Genomic DNA, 23,700 nt, shown 5'->3' with positions numbered 1-23,700 from the left:
AAGACTATGATAAGGAAGTCATCAAATAATGTCAAGACAACTTAGAGTTCTAATTAATAACAAGTGTTTACTGGGTACCTACTTATTATGTACAATGATCCACAATGGTCAAGAGATTATCTAGTCCAAAGGCTTCATTTTACAGATGAAGAACCTAAGGCCCAGAGAATGAGGGATGGGAGAGTGGGCAGGAGGGGGAACAAAGGGGAGAAAGAACCACCTAAGGGGTAGAGACATTGGGAACACTGACAAGATGAAATCACTTAGGCTTGGAGGACTGGGATGTAGAGAATCAGGAAAGGCTTCGCAGAGAAATGAACATTTTGAACTGGGTTGTTCATCCTATGTTGATAGGTAGTGCTTAGGTGGAAGGAGATTGGAAGAGTAAGGATGACTGAGATCAGCATAATTACTTTGAAAGGACAGCAACCTGAACAGAATAACTGAAGCAGAGTCTGTGTAGACCTGGGACTCTTCACCCAGGCTCGTCAACTTACTTCTAAAGCATTCTGAGTACTGCATTTCTAGCTAACTGGTTTGCTTTGTAATGATGTTTATCTTATTTTCTGCATGTAAAAACATGATTCTGAGAAGAAGTCTGCAGGCTTCACTAGACTGCCAGGGGGTTCATGACCCCAAAAGTTAAAAACTCCTCACTTCAAGGTACAATGGAGGAAAAGACAGGGCAAGTCGTTGTGGTATCCAATTATCAAGAATTCTAACAGGGTCTTCTAAGCCACTTACTCATTAGGCAATTTCTCCACGTGCAAAGCCACAGAGCCTGCCTCATAACCCTGCTGGTTGTTCTCGGGGACATCCATGTACCGCTCTGTATATCCAGTATCATAGGCCATCCACACTGTGACTGGGGCACCCGCAATGGCAACCTGGCAAACAAGAGATGGGCAAGGACACAAGAAGCTAAGGTCATCCATACCCAACACAACAGACAATCTAAACTCGAAAGACCCAAAGGTATAGTGTTTTCATACAGCTTGACTACTGGGTCCTTTGTGCACATCAGTGGGCTGGTGGGGAGGAAGATGGGGGCCCTTAGACAGTTGGCTTTTGAGGCCCTCCCAGCAGCCAAATCCCCACAATATTCTGTTTATCTTGACCTCATCCCCCAACCCCAGCCACCTCCACAGGCCTAATGTCCCCTCACCCAACTCCTCTCCACACCATTCCCCACCTCTGCCCATCTGAGGCCGGAGTCCCGGGTTCAGCCTTAAACACAAAGTTGCTGATGGGTTTTGTGAAGCCGGATGCGGTTCGTGGATCAGCAGTGGAGGGCAATGAGGAAAGAGGGCTCTTCCCCATAATACTGCTGCAGGGAGAAACAGCCAAGTAGCACGACCACCTCGCTGGCAGGGGAGCTGCCCACGTTCCATCCCCAGCACACTGAGTTCACGCACAGCAGCACAGAAGGGCAGGACAGAGCCCAGAAACAGCCTGGGTGGGGGGGGCACTCACCTTGAATACATGGGGCTTGTGAATCAGCCCCATGAGGGACAGGAAGCCCCCATAAGACCAGCCATGGATAGCGACTCGATTCAGGTCGATGAACCCATACTTCTCAGCCACAAAATGTAAACCTTCCACCTGGTCCTCTATTTCTACCTGACCCTGGGGAGCAGAGAACGAAGAGTCAGCAGACCTGTTTCAGCCATTTGCTAAGGCAATTGTACAGACACAGATCCTCAGAACCAATAAGATGGACTGCCAAAGGACACAGTGGCATTCCTGCTGCTGGGTCTGGGCAACTCATGTTCCACCCTTCTCCAGAAGTCTTTCTTTAAAATTTAGCACCTTTAACAGTAGCAGAAATGATACAGGATTGATTCTTTGTTCAAGTCCTGTTGGGGTGGCTAGGTGGCACAGTGGATAGAGCACCAGCCCTGGAGTCAGGAGTACCTGAGTTCAAATCCAGCCTCAGACACTTAACAATTACCTAGCTGTGTGGCCTTGGGCAAGTCACTTAACCTCACTGTCTTGCAAAAAACCTAAAAAAACAAACAAATCCTGTCTCTGAGGTTAACTAGCCTAGTGGCCCTAGATAAGGAGCTTAACAAGGTCTGAGTCTCAGGATCCTGATCTCTAAAATGGGTAAATTCAACACCAGAACAGCTGATCTACCAGGCCTGTTTTCAGCTTCAAAGAAGATAATACATCATGTTCTCTGCCAACCAAGGAGTGCTACCCAGCATCATAGAGTCAAGAGGACATTAGAAAGCATCTAGTTCAACGTCTTGGATAGAAGAGGAGACTAAGACTAAGAGGGCAGAGCTTCTGTGCTCAGGACCCTGGGGCAGCTGGGTGGTGGTAAAGCTAGATACTGATGGGGATCTGTCCTAGAAATGTTAACCCTTTCTTCTTGATCACGTGGGGTTCTTAATTCCAAATTAGTCACCTAGGTCTCTGATGATAGTCAGTCTCAGACTGCTAATGTTTTTATGTTGTAACTGTCTCTCATCATCTAGACCAGGAGCTTGAGGCAGGGGCTACACATCCACACTGCCCTCAGTGTCTGGCCCAGCAGCAGTGTCGCTGCTCACTCAATGTTCAGTGATGACAGGATGGGTTTTGCTGTTCCCACCCTCTTCAAGAAACCTTTCCCAGTCTTCCTTTAAGTTGGTGCTTTCCTTGCGAAGCTGCCTTGGCTTTAACATCTTTTGTGAGCTCACATAACTAGACATGATCTGCACATCACACTGTCCTCCCCTGGTTAGACTGGGAACTTCTCAAGGGCAGCTTCTGTTTTGACCTTTCCTTGCATCCTTAGTGCTTAGCCTAGTAAGCATTTCAAAATACTTGTTGACTTAAAATTTTAAATTAAGAAATATCACATTGGATTCAGGCAGACCTGCAGTCAGCTTTGGAAAGTGGGACCAAAAGTGGTGGGAAAAACAGGTCTCAACCCAGGAGAATGACCTCAAAAAAATCCATTATGGGTCTATCATTTAGGAACAGACTTTGGAAGAACATTTACCATTTGGTTTTTAAGAGCCCCTTCAAACTGGAGTCCTCGCTGACAAGAGCCTCGGCCATCGATCACCACCACAGCATAGCCGAGAGATGCTAATGTGTTGAGTCTCAAATATTTAATGCCTTTAAAAGAGTTGTTAACTAGTTGTACCTATAGTGGAGTAAAAAAGGAACACAGTTAAACAGACAATCATGATATGTTTAAGGATGTTGGCTGAGGGAACCTGGGAAGTCACAAAAATGAATGGAAATTCCTTTTGTTTTCTAAAGGAGATATACTAAACCAAGATAGTCCCATCCCTGACTGAGATCTATCTCCTATTAGACTCCAACATGAATACTTCATTCCATCAAGGATCATTCCATGTCCCACAAACACACCATGAGCACTCCCTCCACTTCTAGGCTTCTAACCAAGCCACTGTTCTCTAACTCCAAACCATCCCCTAATATTAGAATGCCCCTTCTCCTCTCCATTGAGATATTCAGAGAAAGATCTTGGGTGCCATCTGGTCTCTGAATCCCTCATTCAGTTCAGGGTGGTTAAGTGTTCTGGCCAAGACCCCACAACTAGTAAATGGTGGAACCAGGACCCAAATCTGGGCCTCTTGACTTTGAACCCTCTGCTCTCCCTCATATTAAAATATCTCCCACCAAAGCTCAAGCTGATGGAGTTTTACCTCCCTTGTGAAGTATTTCTGGACCCAACCCAGCCTTGAAGTTATCACTCTCTCCTTTTGTCCTGCTGTTTTGACTTTTATCATAACCCTTCATCTGTTCATTATCTTTTTTGTCTGGGTTCCTCCTGACCAGGGAGCATATCCAGTGCACCTGGGCACTGCTTGGCAGGTGCTGCATCAATATAAGTCAATGAACCAAGACATTATCTGAAGGTGCTCCCAACACTGGTTTCAATACCCATGCCCTGTTCCCCATGCCTGAGGCTTTATTAGTCAAATATTACTTTGTCTTGGGCAGCTAGGTGGAGCAGTGGAGAGTACTGGCCTTGGAGTCAGGACAGTAGTTTGAATCCAGCCTCAAACACCTGACTCTTACTAGCTGTGTGACCTTGGGTAAGTCACTTAACCCTGATTGCCCTTATCCAGGACCATCTCCAGTTCTGATTCATATCTTTCTACTGGATCCAGATGGCTCTGGAGGAGAAAGTGAGGCTGGTGACTTAGCATGGCACCCTCTCACTCAAATCCAATTCACTTGCATGTCATGGCATCACCTCCCTGATGTCATGGTCTTCTTTGAAAAGAAAGGACAAACATTATTATTATTATTATTTTGTCCTGATGAGTCTCAACACTGAGTTAGGTCTACTTTGGAGTACAAAGTCATCACCAAGTCTGTACTCAAGTTTTTCAACTTATCGGAGCTTATCTTTCACATTCATTTTCTGAGTGATTTACTAAATTACATTTCTTTCCTCACAACTCACAGCACAAGGATTCTTCTCCCCTTAAAACTTTGAGGTTCTATTATGTTTATTTGTGTATATACTATAGCCTACCAATACTGCCCTCTTTCCCCAGAGTCAAGCACTGGGTTCTGAATGAACAGATGCATAATAAATGTACAACAGCATCTGTAGAAAGAAATTCTGGCTGATCAGACAATGCGCACCTTACTCTGTCTTCCTGGAAGGCTAGTGTTTCCACATGGCTCAAGTCCCAAGTGTAAGAAGAGGAAAGTCAAGGAGGAAAGGATCTGAGGTCCAGTCATGTACTGACCTGAGGTCCTCCATAGACAAAGAGCACCGTTGGATGCTTTTTTCCAGGCTGAACATTGTGGGGTTTGTAGATCATGCCATAGAGCTCCACATCAGACTGAGTATGGAAGTGAAAGATTTCAGGAGGCACATAATCTGGGGGACAGCCTGGAAAATAGAGAGTCTGCAGTTCAGTGGTTATTCAGTCTGGCACAGCCCAGAGCTCTGCTGGCCAAGACTGCAGCCCATCCATTGCCACCCCTGAATTCCACCAACTCCAAACCATTTATTTTTGTTTGTAAACTAGCCTTAGGACAGTTTGGGACAACAGGGTAGGAAGGACTCTTAGAATAGAAAATGTCTGAGCTTGAAGGGACTATAGAGGATACCGAATCTAGACCATCCAGAGTGGAAGGGTCCAGGGAGGGAAAAGAAAGAGGTCATGATAGAGTTTGGAATCAAAGTCAGGTCACCCAAGATTCAGGCCAGTGCCCTTGTCTATCCTCAACAGTCTAGTATCCTGGAGGATAGGAGAATGTCAGTTGGGTGGGACCTCAAAAGGTCTACTTCCCTTCCTTCAGGGTAGAAAGGAGGAAATGTGAGACCTCAAGAAGTGATCTGGCTAAGGGTCACATAGTTAGGAAGTCACAGAGAGGGACAAAGGTTGAGAAGCCTGGTGCTTAGGACCATGGCTGGAATACTGTAGGTGTACATAAGTGGTGGGTATTTAATAACTATTTACTGACTGACTGCCCGAAAAGCCCGGATTTCTAGGCCAGGGTTCTTTCTACTGCTTTAGGCTGCTTCCAAAACAGGTCAGAGAACACCAATCCAGAAGCAAGAACACAAGCCCAGCAGCAAGGAAAGGGTTACAAAGTCCCTCTTACCCACCCCCCTAAGGAGGCTGGAAGGTAGCTACAATCTGAAGGAGCAGATGTGCCCCTGGTGTCTCACTCCATGTTGCACAGGCCTTTGCTACTAGGTGGTATTTGTTGATCTGAGGGACTGGGTATTCTGGGGGTCATTTCTGGGTGGGGCAGGTCTCCTCCCCAAGAGAAGCCTCAGTGCCATCATATCTAGAGTGGGAGCTGTTGGTACTCACTGGCTGCCTCCATCATGCTAGCCCAGAACTTGGGCTGTCTATGGAGTGGGTCATCATCAGAACCGCTCAGCTTGTAGACATGCACGCAGGGTGGGGTGCTGACATTGCTGTAGTGACTGATGAACATGTCAAAGTTCTATGAGCCAGAAAGAGAACAAGGACATGTTAAGAAGGCTAACAGTGCTTCTCTCTAGAGGGATCAAGGGTCTCTCTTTATAAGTAATAAAGTCTACACTGAAATCAGAAGACCTAGCTTCTACCTCCAGTGCTAGATGAATTTGCATCAGCCCTTTCCCCTCCCTCAGCATCACAGTTTCCTTCAGAAAATGAAGAGCTTGGACTAATCTCTAAGGCATCTTCTAGCTCTCTATCCAATTGACAGTCACCATTTGTCATCAAATCTGCGCCCTTCCCTGTCTCTCTCTCTCTCTCTCTGTGTCCCCACCTTTGTGGAACCAGATGAGATCTGTCACTTTCTTATTTGCAGTCACAATAATAATAACAACAACAACAACAACAACAGTTTGTGTTCTAGAGCACTTTACAGTTTATATAGTACTTTCTTCAGATCAACCCTGTGAGTAGAGGGGGTACACTGTTACTATCGAGATTCCAGAAAGAGGAAAGCCAAAGCTCAGTTAATAATCTGCTCAAGGTCACACAAGCTAGGAAGGATTCAGTCAATAAGTATTTATGAAACACAATGTGCTAGTCATGGTGCTAGGGGTTTTGAAAAACAAGGACTAAAACGCAATCCCTGCCCTTGAGGAGTCATTATTCTTATGGTGGAGATAACATGCACACACAGCTTCTACCCATGATACACCCACAGGGAGGTCATCTCAGAGCGAAAACAGTGAGGGGGCAGAGGCAAAGAGTAACAGCCTTCCAGGCCTCTGGAGACACAGCCATGGAAGAGAGGTAGCTGGGTGTGAGTGACAGCAAAGGGGCAGTGTCTCTAAATGGCAAAGACGTGCTGGAAGTTGCTGATATTTACTCCTGGAGATCATATGGACTTTATTCAATGGAGCAGGGATGTGTTCAGATCTGTTTTGGGGCAGGAAGCACTTCTCTCAGAAGTTGGGGGTCAGGCTCTGAACAGGGCCTGGTCACAGACAGAATCCATGAGTGTCAAAGAGGAGAAGGAGGTCCCCACATCTTTAAGCCTGAAGCTCTGAGAGGCAACAGCAGGCACATTCAGGAGAGGGGAGGAAGGAGAAAGATAAAGATATACTGAGTTTGAGGTACCTGTGAGAAACTAAGAAAATGCCTCAAAGGAAGCTGGTGATGGGAAAACTGGAGTTCAGGAAAAATGTTATGGCTGTAGATGATAATTAAATCCAAAGGATTGGATAAGATCAGGGAGAAAAGGAGAAGGATAGAGCTCTGGGGACATTGGTAGTGGATGAAGATCCAGCAAAGAAGATTGAGAAGGAATAGTCAGACCCATGGGTGGAGAATGAGGAGAAAGTAGGATCAAGAAACTAGAGAGAAAAGGGCATCAAGGCAAAGAAGGTGAACAAAAGCTGCAGAAAGTCAAAAAGGAAGAAGATAGAAAAAGCCATCAGATTTGGCAATTAAGAGTTCATCAGTAACTTTGGAGAGAGCCGTTTCAGTTTAGAAAAGACCGGTCTCTTGTCTCTTGGGTCTTGGAGGGACTCCTGAGTCCCACTGTGAGCCTACTAATATTGAACACAGCCTGCCACTTGATCCTCGAACCATCCTGAACCTTTTTCAAGAAGAGTGATGGCCTATGGGTTCCAAGAGCATGGTACTGCCAAAGAGGGGTTTGTGATTTTATCTGGGTTCTATCATTAATTTGCTGTGAGATCCCAGACAAATCACTTCTTTTTGGGCCTTACTACCTTCTTCATCAATACAATGTGGATAATGATTCCTGCTTTTCTTATCTCATAGGTTATCATGAAAAATAACTAAGATAATATATGAAAACATTCCATAAAAAATCTACTATTAAATATTATCTGATTGAATGTTTAAAAGGAACATCTAAAATAGAACTCAGTACCTCTTTATTCATTCCAACTCCTCTAAAAAAATTCCAATAAAATGAATCTTTTCACAATTACCAATATTTGTGTTTGAAGTCTTTTCATGCTCGGTGAGTTCTTGTGGAGAGGATATTAAAGCCAAGGGCCTTGGGTTCAATTCCCTCAAGGATCATCCTAAAGTTAAGAACTCAAAGCCATAACCCTGCCAGACAAGCAGCACAGGCAAGTAAAGACCAGGTCTGAATCCAGTTCTGTTAACTGATTGTAAGACTTCATTCTAGACCTCACTTTCCTCTTCTGTAAACTGAGTTCTATGTGTGTGTGTGGGGGGGGGGGGTGGAGGTGGGGAGAAGAGAAGAAGTGTTGGATTAGATGACTTTCAAAGTCCCTTCCAAATCTAAGACCTACAACTTCACATAGATATGTACTATTGGTCCTGCAGATGCCCGGGGAGGAAGCATGGATGTGACTTAACAAGAATTCCTGATGTTCCAAACACAAGCCCAAATATTTATCATGCTTCAAGTTACCTTACAGAATGATAGCCCTGAAAAGGCAGTGACTGCATCGTGTGGGAGTGTGTGTATGTGCGCGAGCGCATGCATGCACATGCACCAAGGGGTCAGACTGGGTAGGCGGAGCAGGCTGACCTGGCTCATGGAGCAGCTGTGTGAGAAGCCCGGCGTGGTGAGTCTCACAATCTCACCAGAAGACTCATAACTGACCACGTAGAGATGGTGCTCTAGGGGGGTGTCCTTTGTAGCCTGGAAATACACCAGCTTTGTCTCCTCATTCACCCAGATCTGCAAGTAGAAAATGAACTCCATTATCTCAGGAAAAAAGCAGCCCAGGTCCTGACCCAGGAACTCTCTGATCACCTGGCAGAAGGCATTCTACATATGAAAGCAGAAAGGGCAGTTCAATTCAGCAACCACTTGGGAAGCTTCTAATATGTGGAAAGTAGTGTGCTGGAGCTGAGGAGAGTTAAAGTTTTTTTTTTTTTAAAAGACTGCCTGCTCAACACAAACAAAATTAATGCATCTAGATTAAGAAAAGAAGTTGACAAATGGGAAAAATCTTTGTATCAAATTTCTCAGATAAAAGTTTTATATTTAAGATATGGACAGCTAATATACAGCTATCTCTATCTATCTATCTATCATCAAAATAACAATTGCCTATTGTCAATAGATAGGCAATAGACAAAGGATATGAACAAATAATTTCTTCTTAAAAGAAGAAATAGACTATTAACCACCATATGCAAGAGATCTCCAATGATCAATAACAAGAGAAATACAAATGAAAACATCTTTGACGTTTCACCTCACACCCAGAAAATTAGCAAAGATGACAAAAGATGGGAATGATCAATACCGCAGAGGTTATGGAAAGATAAGAATATTGTTGGTGAAATTGTATATGAATTAGTACAACCAATTTGGAAAACAATTTGGCATTATATAAAGTGATTAATATAAACATACTCTTTGGTGTAAAGATTTTGCCACTATGCATATGTGACTCAAGGAATTCATTAATAAATGAATACACACACAGCACACAAACACACACACAGCACACAAATATTTACCACACTTTTTGATGCAGCAAAGAACTAGAAACTAGAACTAAAAGCTACTAGAGTTATTGCCCATCAAATGGGGAATGGCTAAGCAAAATTTGACAAAATCAATGTAATGAAATATGACTGTCCTGTAAGATAAGAGTTAGCAAGTAGACAAATGCTTTCCTGACCCCAGGCTGGTGGGCAGGGAAAGGGTAGGAGTGGGACCAGAAACTTGGCTTAGCATTTTTGAAATGATGTCCATCACAGGAACTCTGAGAACCCTTCTAAGAATGGACAGTGGGTCTATCTATAAATATGCTTCTGCCCCATGGCCGAAGTCTAGAACCAAGGGTGATACTAATGGAGATTACTAGGCAGGAATGACAATAGAAAAAGCCCCAGTCAGAGGACATACTTCTTTGAGTTCTGGGTCTAATGCCTTGATATTTTTCCTAGTTGTGTGACCATGAGAAAGTCACCTAACCAAACTGACTCTCAGTTTCCCCATCTGTAAAACAAGGATAATACTTCCACTGCCTAACCAGAGAACTATTGTGAGGAAAGCATTTTATAAACCTTAAAAGTCCTACAGAAATGGGAGCTATTATTAAGGGTTTGGGTCAGTGATAAACGGTTCATTTCTAATGAAGATATTGGTTTGAAATAAGACAGCTGATTCTCTGAAGAGAAATTCAAAGGGTCAAGTCAAATGACAACAAAACAGAACTCAAGGTCCAAGATGGGAAATTCTCACCCTGGAGGTGAGCCTTTAGCTACCTCTGGTTGAAAATACCTTAAGTGGATGAGTAACCTGATATAGATTATTATGGGAAACCAAGATGTTTTAAGGCATATTTCTGATCTTTGAGGCTGGTGTATAGGAAAAGCAGTCTTACCCTCCTACAAGCACTATGAGAGGCAGACATGCTAAGAGTAGAAAAATCAAGGATGTGACCCTGGGAAGCCAATCCAGCTGGATTCAAAAGAATAGGGACAACACCATCCTGAGATACCCTAAAGGATATCCAGTGGTCCCTTTCAGTTTTTTGAGACTCTATCAAATCTGCTATAGTTATTTCCATTATTTTAGAAGGGACAATGCCAAGATGGGTAATGGTCCTAGGAAAACAGCCAGGAGGGGGGATGGGATTGGAAATCAGGCAACTTAAGTTCTGGCTAAAGAAAGCTTAAGAAGACTCTACTTAGGGAGTGCATGGCAGTCATATCTGAAGATCTGCCATGCAGAAGTCTTGTTCTGCTTGACCCCATAGAATGAAAGGTAGATATCAGCTCATGAAAAACAAAACAAATTTGCCAACAATTAAAGAGATGTCTAAAAGTGAAATTAACTGCCTCAGAATACTGACTGGCATTCAAATGGAAAGTGTATGATTATGTAGCACTGAAGTGAGGAACCTTTTTTCTATTAAAGGACATTTGGATATTAAAATATCATTCACAGATTATGTTGATAAAATATTTAACTAATCCACCCCAAAAAAGCTACTAGAGTTATTCAATTTTGAATTCCCCCTGCTGTTGCCTTGGCAATGCTAAACCAATATGGCTGTAAGCTGGAAGTTCCCCACCCCGATATAGCAGGAAGCGGTGGGGCAACTAGGTGGTATAGTGGATAGAACACTGACCTTGGAGTCAGGAGGATGGGAGTTTTTTTTGGGGGGGGGCAAGAGTTAAGTGACTTGCCCAAGACCACACAGCTAGGTAAATTATTAAGTGTCTGAGACCGGATTTGAACTCAGGTCCTCCTGACTCTTGAGCCACTTACCTGCACCAGGATGGAAGTTCTAATTCAGCCTCAGATACTCTCTCAAGTCACTTAATCCTGATTGCCCCTCCCCCCACCTCCATCCAGGGTCATCTCCAGTCATCCTGATTCTTATCTGACCATGGGATCCAGATGATTTCAGAGGAGAAAGTAAGGCTGGTGACTTAACACAGCACTCCATCACTCAAATCCAATTCTTGCACTTGTCAAGGCATCATTTCCCTAATGTCATGGTCCTGTCCTCCTTTAAGATCAAAGCACAAAACCATCAGCAGGAAGTGGTAAAGGGAATTTCTGTTGGGGAGGGTGGATTGAACTGGACTAGATGCTCTTTGAGGTCCCTTTCCATTCTGACTTTCTGGGCTTCAGTGTCTTTGGGTATGATTTGGTGTCAAATGTAGATGTTCTGAATAAAGTGGATAATGGCACAGGCTTCATGTTTCCCAAATGTGCAGATGCCACAAAGCTGGGAAGAAGAATGATGGCAAATACTAATACAATCAGGATCCCAAGAACACTGTGTCAAAACTAAGATGAAGGAAGCATGGCTAGGAAAAAGAGCCTGGGAGGCTTTAGTGGAAAAATTAAGTTTTTTAAGAGTCAACAGCGTGACATGGCAGCCCACAAGGTAAATGTATCTTTGGCGGGGCATTCAAGAAGTAGGCCATCCAGGAAATAAAAGGAAGCAACAGATGGCTCTTTCCCAGCCAAACCACATCTAAAAGGGTATATACAGCTTAGATAGGATACTGAAAAGCTTCTAGGGGAAGGAAATTAGGATGAGGGGCTTTGAGTCCATACAATATGGCAACTGGTTAAAGGAACCAATACTATTTGACACTAAACCACCCTGGTGTAGGCCTCGTCCCTTCACACCTAAACTATTACAATAATCTACTTTTCTCTGTCAATTATCTTTAATTTAGGCTGAATCTGGTTGATGTGAACATAGTTGTCTGCATTAGACTCAGAGCAGGGTCTATTGTTTGCCTTTCTCTGTTTCCTCAATGTGTAGGAGGATTCCTAGTATACATTAGGTGCTTAATAAGTATTGACTGACTAAACTAGAATGTTTAAAGGATTCCTAGTATACATTAGGTGCTTAATAAGTATTGACTGACTAAACTAGAATGTTAAACCTGAAGAAGAGAAGACTTAGAGGGAATGACAGCTCTATTTAAGTATTTGGAGGGCTACTGAGTGGGAGAGGGATTAGTCTGGTTCTGTTGGGCCCCAGTGAGCAGAAACAGAAGTGACAAGAGGAAGATGCCAAGAGGTCATAGGCTGGATGTAGGATGGGCAAAAATGATGGAAGGGACTGCCTCAGGATGGGGTCTGGAGGAAAATGTTGGTGTGGAATAAGGGGTATTCTTTAGGGATCTCTTTGGTCTCTTCTGCTTCTAAGAACTTCAGTGAAGTAATGGTTACAAATAATCCAGACTGACTGATCTCCCACAGAGAAGATAATGTCATAGCAGCAGAGGGCTCTTCCAGGGACTGTGTCTCATCCTCACTTTCAAACCAAGCCTGGATCTTGCACATCCATCTTCTCACCCCAAATTGGATGAATGGGATCACTAGGGGCTGAATGCAGAATCAAGTGGCATGGCTCATATAAACAGCTGATCCCTCCTCAGCTAGACAGGCTCTTCCTAAGCTGAGAACTGAAGATGAAGAAATAGGCTATCCAGGTCACAATAAAAAGAATAAAGAGACAAGAAGAGGTTTGATTTTCCAAAAGAGGTCTGTGGCAGAAATGGAATATGGAGGACATGCAGAGTGTGGGGCAGGGAACCTACAGGGAAAAAAAGGTGCTCTGGTACCTTGGATCCGTGCCTTGCCAAAACCTCCCATTCACCACTGGTCAAGGCAATCTCCTCTTTGATGGGACATTTAAAATCATCTGGAAGACAGGAAAAAGACAAATCAATGGGAGAACCCAGATCTATGGCAGCCCTCTGAAGACTGACTACAATGTAAGAGTCATCGGCCAAAGTTTGGGAAATCTTTTTCGGGAACCGCCCTGGGTAGGAAGAGTAGTGCAGAAGCAGGGAGCAGTTGTCTCTCTCCTTAGCCACAAGCTTTTGTCTATCCTGCTTGTCTTAATCTGTCCCACAGGGCAGAGTCTGTATGGAAGAAACACTGCACTTGGACTCAGGAGATCTGGGTTGACCAGAAACACTTGCACTAGCTACCTCTCAAGATGTTGTGAGGAAAGTACTTTGTACACTTTAAAGTGCTTCAGAAATATGGGCCATCCCTATGATGACCCAACCTCGGCTCAGCTAGAATTCTGAGGACTGGGACTTGGTCTCCTTTGTCTCTGTCCTCATTGTTGTATAAAATATCTCTCACCTTCCCCAGAAATGAAAGGCTGGGTCCAATCATAGCCATTTGGTTTTAGCACTGCTGTGACTTTGTACAGGTGGCAAAAGCCAGTTTTGCATTCATTGGCTCGAAGAAAACAGAGCTCTTCATCTCCCTCCGATTGGGGAAAAGGATAAAAAATATCATGAACCTACCAAGAAAGAGAACAAAAAAGGGCATAAGAAGGTCAAGGCCTGGTGAAAGTCCTTCCAAAGGGAGAGCAAATGGAGACAGTTGAAACTTAAGGTTATCTTGGGAAATTAGGGAATCCTGGTAGTAAGAAAGAGAAAACTGCTCTGACCCCAGGCTTAGATAATTGCTCTCAACCTTCTCCCAGGGTATAAACGTTGCCTCTACTCAGGCATGAATCAGGAGCTGGAACAAGAGGCCAGGCTGGTACGCTTAGTTGGGGGAAACAGAACAGAGCCCATGGGGAAAAGGACTGAGGTTGCTGAAGGGAACAGCAGTGCTCCCTTGGTTCTTACATTTATCCATACATCTGTAACCTCTTCATACACGACATATGGCTGGACGTTTTCAGGGACAGCTTTGGCAAATTCAAGGCGTTGCTCTTCATTCTCTGGAACAGGGATGAAGAGGGCAGGAGGAAGGAGAACCAACTGGAGTCGCTGCTGAGGCCTGTCCAGGAACATGGCCCAGGCACTAGGAAGCAAAGGGTTGATAAGTTTCTTGTAAGACTATATTTTTTATATAAGACCACAAAAGTATGTGCTGTTATTGTGGTTTTCTGACTCCTCTAAAGTTGTTGTTGGTGGTGGTATTCTAGAATAGCCTAGCTTGGGCTCTTCCTATTTATGCAACCTCAGGCCAATCTCTTGCCCTCTAAGCCTGAGGTTGGATGCCTCAACTGTAAGATGATGGAGGTTGGATCAGAAGGTTTTCTAAGGTCCATTCAAGGGTCTATGTCCAACAATCCCTAAGAGAAAATCTGAATGTCCATTCCCTCCCCAAAAGTATTGTGTATCATGGACTATCTACCACAATCTTTTCTTTACATAAAAGATAAAAGTCCATGAATAATACTGCATGCTATACATAAAGTTTTATACAATTATAAGGGATTATTCTTGTGATCTTATTTCTTGTGATCAGATTCCAGTCTCTACTTTGCTTGTTTCAACTGTCACAAATCTAGTGTCTCTTCATACCTAACATATTATTCCAGAGGTCATACATGGATATAAGCCATACTCCAAAAAATGAGATCTCTTTAGAAGGATTCCACAGTGAAGAAATTATTATTCCAAATAATCATTAAATAGACATATATTTGTCTGTGTGTTGAACACAAATAAATATGTTTGGGTTTGAGTTTTGTTTTTTTTTTAACTGTGAAAGTTGGACAATTCAGAAGGTGTCAAGGTTGATAGTAGAGAAGGGCCTCAGCATGGAGGAGTATCAGCAAATTCAGGCCAGGATTCATTCCATTGGAAGAAAAATGAAGTCAGTAGGGGCAGATGGTCAATTCCGCATTTGATTTCCACTTACCACTGGAGGTAGAGACAGGGGACAAAAGCCAGTTGGAGTTAGATTATAGGCCACATCCAAGTGTTATAGAAGTCAGATTGGGGAAGAAATAGGGTCTATATTTGAGCCATTAGCTAACTTAAAAGGTATGATTGAGCTAGACTTTAGTTCTTCTGATGGTATCAGGCAAGAATTTGTAAGTCATCCTTGGCTTTGAGAGTTATACCTAGCCATGACTTTGTTTTTTTCAGTTGGTCCATATCTTTACTATAACCTTTTAAATGCCAGAGGTGATGAAAGGTGTCAAGATGTCTGAGTTCTCTAATTCCAACTTTCTTACTTACAAGAAGCATAGAAAGTCAGCCAACCTCTTTGAACTCTAATTCCCTCTTCCTTAAAGTGGGACTAATAGTTAAAGTAAAAGTAATGGGTAATGATTTGATCTAGGACCCAAGGAGGCTAAAGAAAAACCTATGTACTATTTGCCATCTCGTGTCCATCCAGCCCTGGCGATGTACTCCGCTGCAGGGAAGAGCATGCTGAAAGGCTGCACCAACTCCTTGTCTTGAGCACAAACCATCTAGACCAAAACGAAAACATCAGGTTATCTGCTGCTCCAGTCAACTTTTCCCTAAGGAGACTATGGGTCATGTATTTAGAGATGGAGAGGGTCTTGGAGTCCATGTAATCCAACCCCTTATTTAATAGATAAAGAAAACCTGAGGCCCAGAAAGGCTAAAATCACTTAACCCCAGTCAGCTAGGGTGAAAAAAAATCAGTGCTTTCCTCCTGAAATGAACAATGAACAATACTGCCTCTCAATAGGAGGCACATCCACTACAATACAGCAATAAGGATTAAGGAAAGGGTCTATATTTTAAAATTTAAATTTAAAATAAATTAAATAAATTAAAAATAAAATTTTAATTTAAAATTTTAATTAAAAATTTAAAAAATCCCTATAAGCCCAGGGGAAGGAATGGTAGGCAAGGTCCTTTGAAAACAAGATGTCACACATCCTCTGCATCAATTTTCCTAAGTCCAGTTCTACTTCCATTCTGTGGGCCTCTTATATAAAAAGAAGACTAACTAAAATTTATGTGTGTGGGGGGGTGGGGGGAGAGGGAAGACTGCATATGACATATACCTCAAGTTCTTTTCTGGGATACAAGGGTCTAAGTCATTTTAATCTAAGTTATTTAAATCAGTGAATTCTAGGGTCTGAACAAGATCCTATTATTTATCATTGAGGAATGGCAAGAACATTGACTTGAGAGTCAGAGGACCTGGATTCAAATCTTGCCCCTGCAACTTAAAACATGTATGACCTTGGGCAAATCACAACCACTCTGGGTTTCAGTTTTCTCACTTACAAAAGGACAGAGTTGGATAAGAGGATTTCTAAGGTCCTTTCCACTTGGAATTCTACAAATATATATTCTAAAGAATTTCCATTGTACTGAATACTGCTTGTCATAAGTGAGGCTGCAAATCATGCACAAGTTTTATGTTGAAATGGGATTTGACTTGAAACACTTTCTCTAGGGCTGCTTGTCTGTTTTTCCATCTGATGAAGCCTCTCCTCTCTGGTGGGTCTCTTGATTTCATGAAATTTTCTGTCTCCTCAAATTTTTCACAGCACTTTGCCTAGATCTCTTAGCAATCATTTAGGATACAAGAGAAACAAGATACCTCTACATTTTTCATCATTAGATTGTAAGCTCTTTGGATCTTGTTGTGTTGGAATCTGTGTGATTCCATTTGGGGTTTTCTTGGCAAAGATACCAGAGTGGTTTGCTATTTCCTTCTCTAGTTCATTTTACAAATGAGGAAACTGAGGTATACAGGGTTAAGTGACTTGCCCATGGTCACAAATCTAGTAAATGTTTGAGGTTGGATTTGAATTCAGGAAGATGAGTCTTCCTGACACCAGGCCTGGTGCTCTATCCACTGTATCAACCTAGTTGCCCAAACTCTTTGACAGTAGACTCTGTTTATCTTTGTATTACCCAAGACTCTATTCAGAGCTTTAATACATAATAGGTTTTTAATAAATGCCTACTAAATTAAATTGAAAAACATTAGAGAATGAAAAGATCCTAGTATTTATCATTCCAAAGAAACAACACTCTCTTTTGAAAGGAGGATGATCCCTACAGATTATGTCCACATTCCACAGTAGTGTAAAGATAACTGGACCTTGGCATCAGGAGACTTGGATTGGAATCCTAGATCTGCCAGTCAGCGATCGTGTACCTTTGGGCATGTCATTGTCCCTGAACCTCAGTTTCTTCATCTGCAAAATGAGGACAGTAACACTTGTGCCAACTACTTCATATGGTAAAGCACCATTGAGTCTGCTTTATACCACAACCATCCACGTGCGACAACAAGGAATCTGAGATATTCTCAGAGACAGAGTGTCTTTTTCTCACCTCTGACAATGCTCCCAAACGATAAAGAAGTATATTATTAGGCATTAGGCATGCATACAATGACAAAATAAAAATCCCCTTCTAATGGGAGACAATAAGACATACTCCTTTCTTGGGGAGAGGACAACAGCAACATACAACAATCTTTATCTGAAGTAATCTTAAGGGGAATGTGCCCATAATTGGGAGGACAGAAAAAGCAGAAAGCATCTAGCCCAGCCCAGCCAACCCTACCTGTGAACCTCCCCTAGGTGTGTGTGAGCGTGTATATGTGGGGAATAAAGCCTTCTTACCTTTCCCTGATTGTCTGTCTGAAATTCAGCCAGTTTTAAAGCAATCTTGGGGTTCTTGCTGCCTGCGGAAAGGGCAAGGAAGTGAGAAGCTGCCAAATGCCAAGCATTCTGTGTATCTACTCACAAACCAATCTCTGAATCAGTTCCTGGGGCAGAGATTGCAGGGATAGGGGCTGATGCTCAGGTCAAGGTGACCCAAAAGGGCACTTTCCCAGAGGGAGCAAAGTGTTAAGTATCCAAAGGTCTGTAAGACAAAACTAAACATTATCCTCAATGACTAAAACCAGGAGGTCCTTGAATCACCCTCAGACTATGAATAAGTGCACCTTAATAGAATTATATTAAGCCCCTACTCAGTGCAAGGACTAAAGTGATGTAATAGGAGGGAATAATAGATACATGAGATGTAGGGCCCTGCTCCATTCAAAACTGGGTGAAGAGACAGGTAATAAACATGGAAAGTCCCAAGAAGTCTGTACCAAGTCTCAGATGAAGGACATAGGCCTGAATGTTATATTACTCAGAGGATGTAGGTAAGGCTGAGGTTACATTTTGAAAAATGAATAGAATGAATAAGTACATGAGCTGAGAAGCAACAGGCTCCCCAGCTAAGCTGTTGTGGTCATTTTCCCTATAAATGGAGGAGTACATCTGCTCTGAGAATCAAAGTCAGAGTGGGAAAGACAATTCCAGACCCCTCCCAGCATTGCTTCCACAGCTCACCTGTCCTGGGATACCGATAGGAATCAGTTTTTCTTTCTTCCAGAGCAGGAGAGGGAACATGAATGATCTCCACTTCTGACTCATCTACTTCTTCATATAAGATTCGCAAGGTCTTACGCTCTTCAGATCCTAAAACAAGAAGCAGATAAAATTAAATCTATGATCCTGAGAAGGTCAAAGACAGAAAAAAAAGGAAACACTTATATGAACTAATAACAAAGTGACGTAAATATAACTGGGAAAACAATATATGCAAAGAATACAATACCAAACATGGAAAGAGCAAGATGAAACTGAACATTGGTCTCAGAGAAGATGAGAAAATGAACCTCTCATTCTTATTTCCAGAGATGGGAATATATTAGTGTATAACATGGCATACCCCATTAGACTCTGTTAATCTTTTGGCTCATCTTGTTGAATTCCCCCCCTTCAAAAAAAATATTACAAAGGATAACTTGCTGGATAGGGTTATAGAGTAGGGATATAGTCAGAAACAGAGATGATATAAAAACAAAAGAGATCAATAAAAAACATGTTTTAAATGGCTGGCCACTGGGGTAAAGACTGCATAGGGATTATAGTGGGACAAGAATAGGTTAAAAGCCTAGAAGAATAGGGAGGAGCCAAGGGATCAGAAATCATACTGAGGGTGAAAAATCCCTGACATCATTGGATTTTTGAGAGATGGAAAGAATCTTGGAGATCCTCTAGGCCAAATCTCTCTTTTTATAAATGAAGAAACTAGGGTTTGGGAAGGGGAAAATGACACTCATTAAATGGTGGTCAATAACAATAAAATTAAGTATGGGACTTATTTCAAATTAAGGGTTAGTCCCACTCTCTAACCTCTATCTGAAATCTGAAATCATAGGAATGATAAGTGAAAAGACAAGAGATCGTGGTCATAGAAGGAAGTTTCACAATTGAAAAAGCACAGAACGACAGTTTTAAGTTATGCCCCTATGGGTGGTAGTAGTTGACTTGGAATAGAAAGAGTGGCCAAACAAGTGAGGATAGAGGGACAAGAGGATGTCTCCAAGGATGATTGCTGATAACAGGGCCAGGAGAAAGGGAATACTAGGCCAGGTCCTGATGAAGGTAGGCACCTGACGGCACAAACAGAATGGAAAGAGGAGAGTATGATTGGAGAGCATAATAGTTACTGAGTTTGGAGAGCAGAACAAGAATCCAGAAGGGGCAGAGCAGTGTGAGCCTGGGGGTGTGTCATTTCATCCACAAGGTCCCTAAGATGGTGGGAAAAGAAATGGCTAGTGTTGGTTCAAATTAACAGAAGTCTGTGCTTAGGGAAAAGTGAGGGGTTGGTTGATGTGATCTTCATGTAAAGCAGGGGAAGAAGTTTAAGAGGGAAAAGGGAGTTCCAAAGACCAGGTTGAAACTAAGGTCTAAAATGGTCAAAGGATATGCAAAGGCAATTTACAGATGAGATCAAAGCAATCTATAGTCATATGAAAAACTGCTCTAAATCATTACTTATTAGAGAAATGTAAATTAAAGCTTCTCTGAGGTACCACTCCACACCTCTCAGACTGGCCAATGTGACCAGAAAGAATAATGATCATTGTTGGAAGGGTTGTGGGAAATCTGGGACATTATTACATTGTTGGTGGAGCTGTGAACTCATCCAACATTTCTGGAGAGAAATTTGGAACTACACCCAAAGGGCAACAAAAATGTACACACCCTTTGATCCAGCAATACCATTACTGGGTCTATACCGTGAAGAGCTGATGGAAAAAGGGTAAAAACATCACTTGTACAAAAATATTCATAGCAGCCCTGTTTGTGGTGGCAAAGAATTGGAAATCAAGTAAATGTCCTTCAATTGGGGAATGACTTAGCAAACTGTGGTATATGTATGTCATGGAACACTATTGTTCTATTAGAAACCAGGAGGGACGGGATTTCAGGGAAGCCTGGAGGGATTTGCATGAACTGATGCTGAGTGAGATGAACAGAACCAGAAAAACACTGTACACCCTAACAGCAACATGGGGGTGATGATCAACCTTGATGGACTTGCTCATTTCATCAGTGTAACAATCAGGGACAATTTGGGGCTGTCTGCAATGGTGAATACCATCTGTATCCAGAGAAAGAACTGTGGAGTTTGAACAAGGACCAAGAACTATTACCTTTAACTTAGGAAAAAACCCTGATATTTTATTGTCTGATGTTGCTATCTTATACTTTATGTTTCTTCCTTAAGGATATGATTTCTCTCTCATCACATTCAATTTGGATCAATGTATACCATGGAAACAAGTAAAGAGTGACAAACTGTCTTCCGTGGGGGGTGGGGGGAGGGAAGTAAGATTAGAGGAAAAATTGTAAAACTCAAAATAAATAAAATCTTAAAAAATAAAAGAAAGTAAGGTCTAGAAGGGGATAGGGACTAGTGGAGTTCATGACTAGGATGCAAAGTCTAGAGGACCAGGATTAGGGAGAGGGGCTTATAAAAATTGGGAAATGGAAGCCTCAACTGGCAGAGATGTTTAATGGGGACAAAGGAAGGATTACAAAGCCTAAAGTCAAAATGTTCAATTTAGAAAATCAATTTGCAATGTCCTCCTCTTCCCTTTTGTCCAATGCGTTTTTAAACCATGCTTGAGTACCTAACTCAAATAAAAAGATACCTCCTTCACTCTGGTAAGCCTTCTCTATTTTCCCATTTGATCATGGCTATTCACTTCACAACTCTCTAATATACTTATCATGTATGTTATAACTGTAAACTTGGTGAGGGCAAGCACTGTGTCTGCTCTTTGTGCTGCACAAAGTAGGTACTTAATTAGTAGAAGACTTAAAGAAAACTGGGGGGGAGGGGGAATGGGTACTAACAAGGAAGAGCTGTCAACCACATCTGTTTTATGTACAAAGCATGAGTGAAGTTGACTCTGCTCACAGGGCCCAAGAGCAATGCTCCCAGTCTGCTTTTGTCCTTTTTTTACAAAGTCACTCTGGGAAATGGGTGGATGATAAAAGTAGAACTACTAAGGAAGAAAAACATTTCCTAACAATCAGTCAATATTCCTCTTGAAAAACTGATCCAAAGGCCATGGAAAATTCAGCTCCAGGGTTCCCAGTCTGCAAAGGACCCAGCAGAAGGGCAAGCTGTGGCCAAGTCCACCTCAGAGCCATCTAAATCCCAGCACTAGCAGGAAGAACTCTGAGCTACAGACAGGAGAAGCTAGGAGCCCTCTCTGGTCCTCTGGCAGGACTTAAAATTCAGAAGATCTGGAGCAGTCTGGGAGTGAGAGTCCAGAGGAGAGGTGGGGAGGGACATGAAACACAAGTACTAGAAGGACTGACATAGAGAAGAATTAGATTTAGTAAGTTTGGCTCCAAATGGCAGAATCAGGAGTTACATTTTAGGTTTGAATTCAAGAAAAACTCCCTCACAATGACAGCTGTCCAAAGATGGAAGGTGCTGCTTCAGGAGGCATCAGTGCCCCTTCACTGGGGCTCTTTCCAGAGAAGGGTGCCTTCTCATTGCACATGGCTTCCAAGGCTCCTTTCTTTTTTTTTTTAGATTTTTTTTTTTTGGAAAGGCAAATGAGGTTAAGTGGCTTGCCCAAGGCCACACAGCTAGGTAATTATTAAGTGTCTGAGGCCGGATTTGAACCCAGGTACTCCTGACTCCAAGGCCAGTGCTCTATCTACTGTACCACCTAGCTGCCTCCTCCAAGGTCCCTTTCAAAAAGTCTAAGAGTTTGTGGTTCTGTGAACTTTGACTTTAATCCCTGGAGCAATGGGTTCCTTCCTAGGTCAGCCTTTCTACACCTCAGACTCCTCATGGATAGAGTGGGATCAATTATTATTACATTACCTACCTCAAGGTGTTTTGGTGGGGAAAGAGGTTAAAGCAGCACATATTATTATGTGCTGAAGTCAATTAATTTTCATAAACCAAGAAAGTCAGTTCAAGTTCCCACCATTCAAAAACAATTCACAGGGGTGGCTAGGTGGCATAGTGGATAAAGCCCTGGCCCTGGAGTCAGGAGTACCTGGGTTCAAATCCGGTCTCAGACACTTAATAATTACCTAGCTGTGTGGCCTTGGGCAAGCCACTTAACCCCATTTGCCTTGCAAACCAACCCCCCCAAAACAAAAAAAACAAAAAACAATTCACCACCAACAACTGATATTGATGGATCAAGGGAGGGGAAGAGAGTCTGGACTAAAATGAATCTTTCTTTAAAATCCTAAAGGAAAGGCCCCAAACCATCAAACAGATATAAAGAAACAAGACACACCTTCCCAGGAAGCTGTTGGGCACCACCAGTAGCCTGTAAATCGATCAAATTCTTCCTGAATGACAAAGGTAGCTACTCCTGCTGACTTGGGGTCCTCCAGAACACTGGATAAACCTGCAGAGAGAGAATAATCATATATTAGAAACTTGCTCAACCTGGGCCCTGGGCTGAAAGTTGTGGCAAACAGTCACTGCAGATATGTTCCTTGCTCTCCAAGAACTCACGATTTGACCAGAGAGAAAAGACAGTGAGTGCTGCATAAGAAAAGATCACTAAGGTGCCCCAAAAGTGTACCAGATAAGTAGAGTGGCTGAGTGAATAGGTCCACAGCAAGTGGGAGGGACCAGCACAGGAACATTAAAGGCTGGAGGAATCTGAAGCACTGCTTTTTTTTCTGGGAGGGGCCCTCTGGTGAGTTGGGGGTAGGGAGAATGGGGGCAGCTACAGCCTACAAGGCTCATGCCATATCACACCACAGCTAAAGCAGGTTTTTGAGGAGCCCCTTCTCAAAGGCCGGAGCTCACCTTTATGACAGTATGTCATCCGTCTCTCCTCACCAGTCTCAATATTTGCCACCCACAAATCATTGTTATTTATGAAAGAGAAGAATGAAGGGTCAGCAGGGCAGATTTTGGGATCCATCCGGGGCCCAGAGCACTGGGTTTTGATTTCTAGTGGCTTCATGGGAGACACCTAAGGAAATACAGTATAATTAAACAGTTATTAATTACCTTCTACAGGCAGGGCACTAGGCTAGGGGCTGGACACTGACTCACAGGGAAGAGATAGGCAGTCAAATCTCTGTGGTCTCAAAGCCTCAGATAAGAAGTCTGAGGGGGGGAGAGCTCTTTGAGATGGGGAAGTCAGGAGGAAGGGAGGAGGGAAGAAGGTGGAAAATCAAGGAACTGCTCCAGAGCTGGGACCAAGAGACAGTAATGAGGGGCA

At 42.8% G+C, this 23,700-nt stretch overlaps 1 protein-coding gene across 9 annotated transcripts in view; it reads right to left on the bottom strand.

The window, feature by feature from the left end:
* DPP9 (dipeptidyl peptidase 9) overlaps positions 1-23,700 on the bottom strand; it is a 51,842-nt gene that overhangs the window by 6,746 nt on the left and 21,396 nt on the right. For 8 of the 9 annotated variants that reach the window (XM_074203963.1, XM_074203960.1, XM_074203962.1 and 5 more), the window contains 14 exons: positions 23,280-23,448; positions 22,756-22,869; positions 18,479-18,607; positions 17,756-17,817; positions 15,507-15,607; positions 14,025-14,202; positions 13,528-13,690; positions 12,996-13,075; positions 8,467-8,619; positions 5,805-5,940; positions 4,725-4,870; positions 2,990-3,136; positions 1,474-1,626; positions 745-887 (listed from right to left, as the gene is read on the bottom strand). In XM_074203963.1, coding sequence (XP_074060064.1) covers positions 745-887; positions 1,474-1,626; positions 2,990-3,136; positions 4,725-4,870; positions 5,805-5,940; positions 8,467-8,619; positions 12,996-13,075; positions 13,528-13,690; positions 14,025-14,202; positions 15,507-15,607; positions 17,756-17,817; positions 18,479-18,607; positions 22,756-22,869; positions 23,280-23,448 — 1,874 coding nt within the window. Of the gene's footprint in view, positions 1-744; positions 888-1,192; positions 1,328-1,473; positions 1,627-2,989; positions 3,137-4,724; positions 4,871-5,804; positions 5,941-8,466; positions 8,620-12,995; positions 13,076-13,527; positions 13,691-14,024; positions 14,203-15,506; positions 15,608-17,755; positions 17,818-18,478; positions 18,608-22,755; positions 22,870-23,279; positions 23,449-23,700 lie in introns of those variants that run through there. The other variant, XR_012471979.1, reaches the window with a different exon arrangement.

Source organism: Macrotis lagotis, chromosome X, assembly GCF_037893015.1.
Source record: "Macrotis lagotis isolate mMagLag1 chromosome X, bilby.v1.9.chrom.fasta, whole genome shotgun sequence".
Lineage (NCBI taxonomy): Eukaryota > Metazoa > Chordata > Mammalia > Peramelemorphia > Peramelidae > Macrotis > Macrotis lagotis.
Note: the sequence above shows the minus strand (reverse complement) of the source record. Positions and strands in the feature narration are given on the sequence as shown.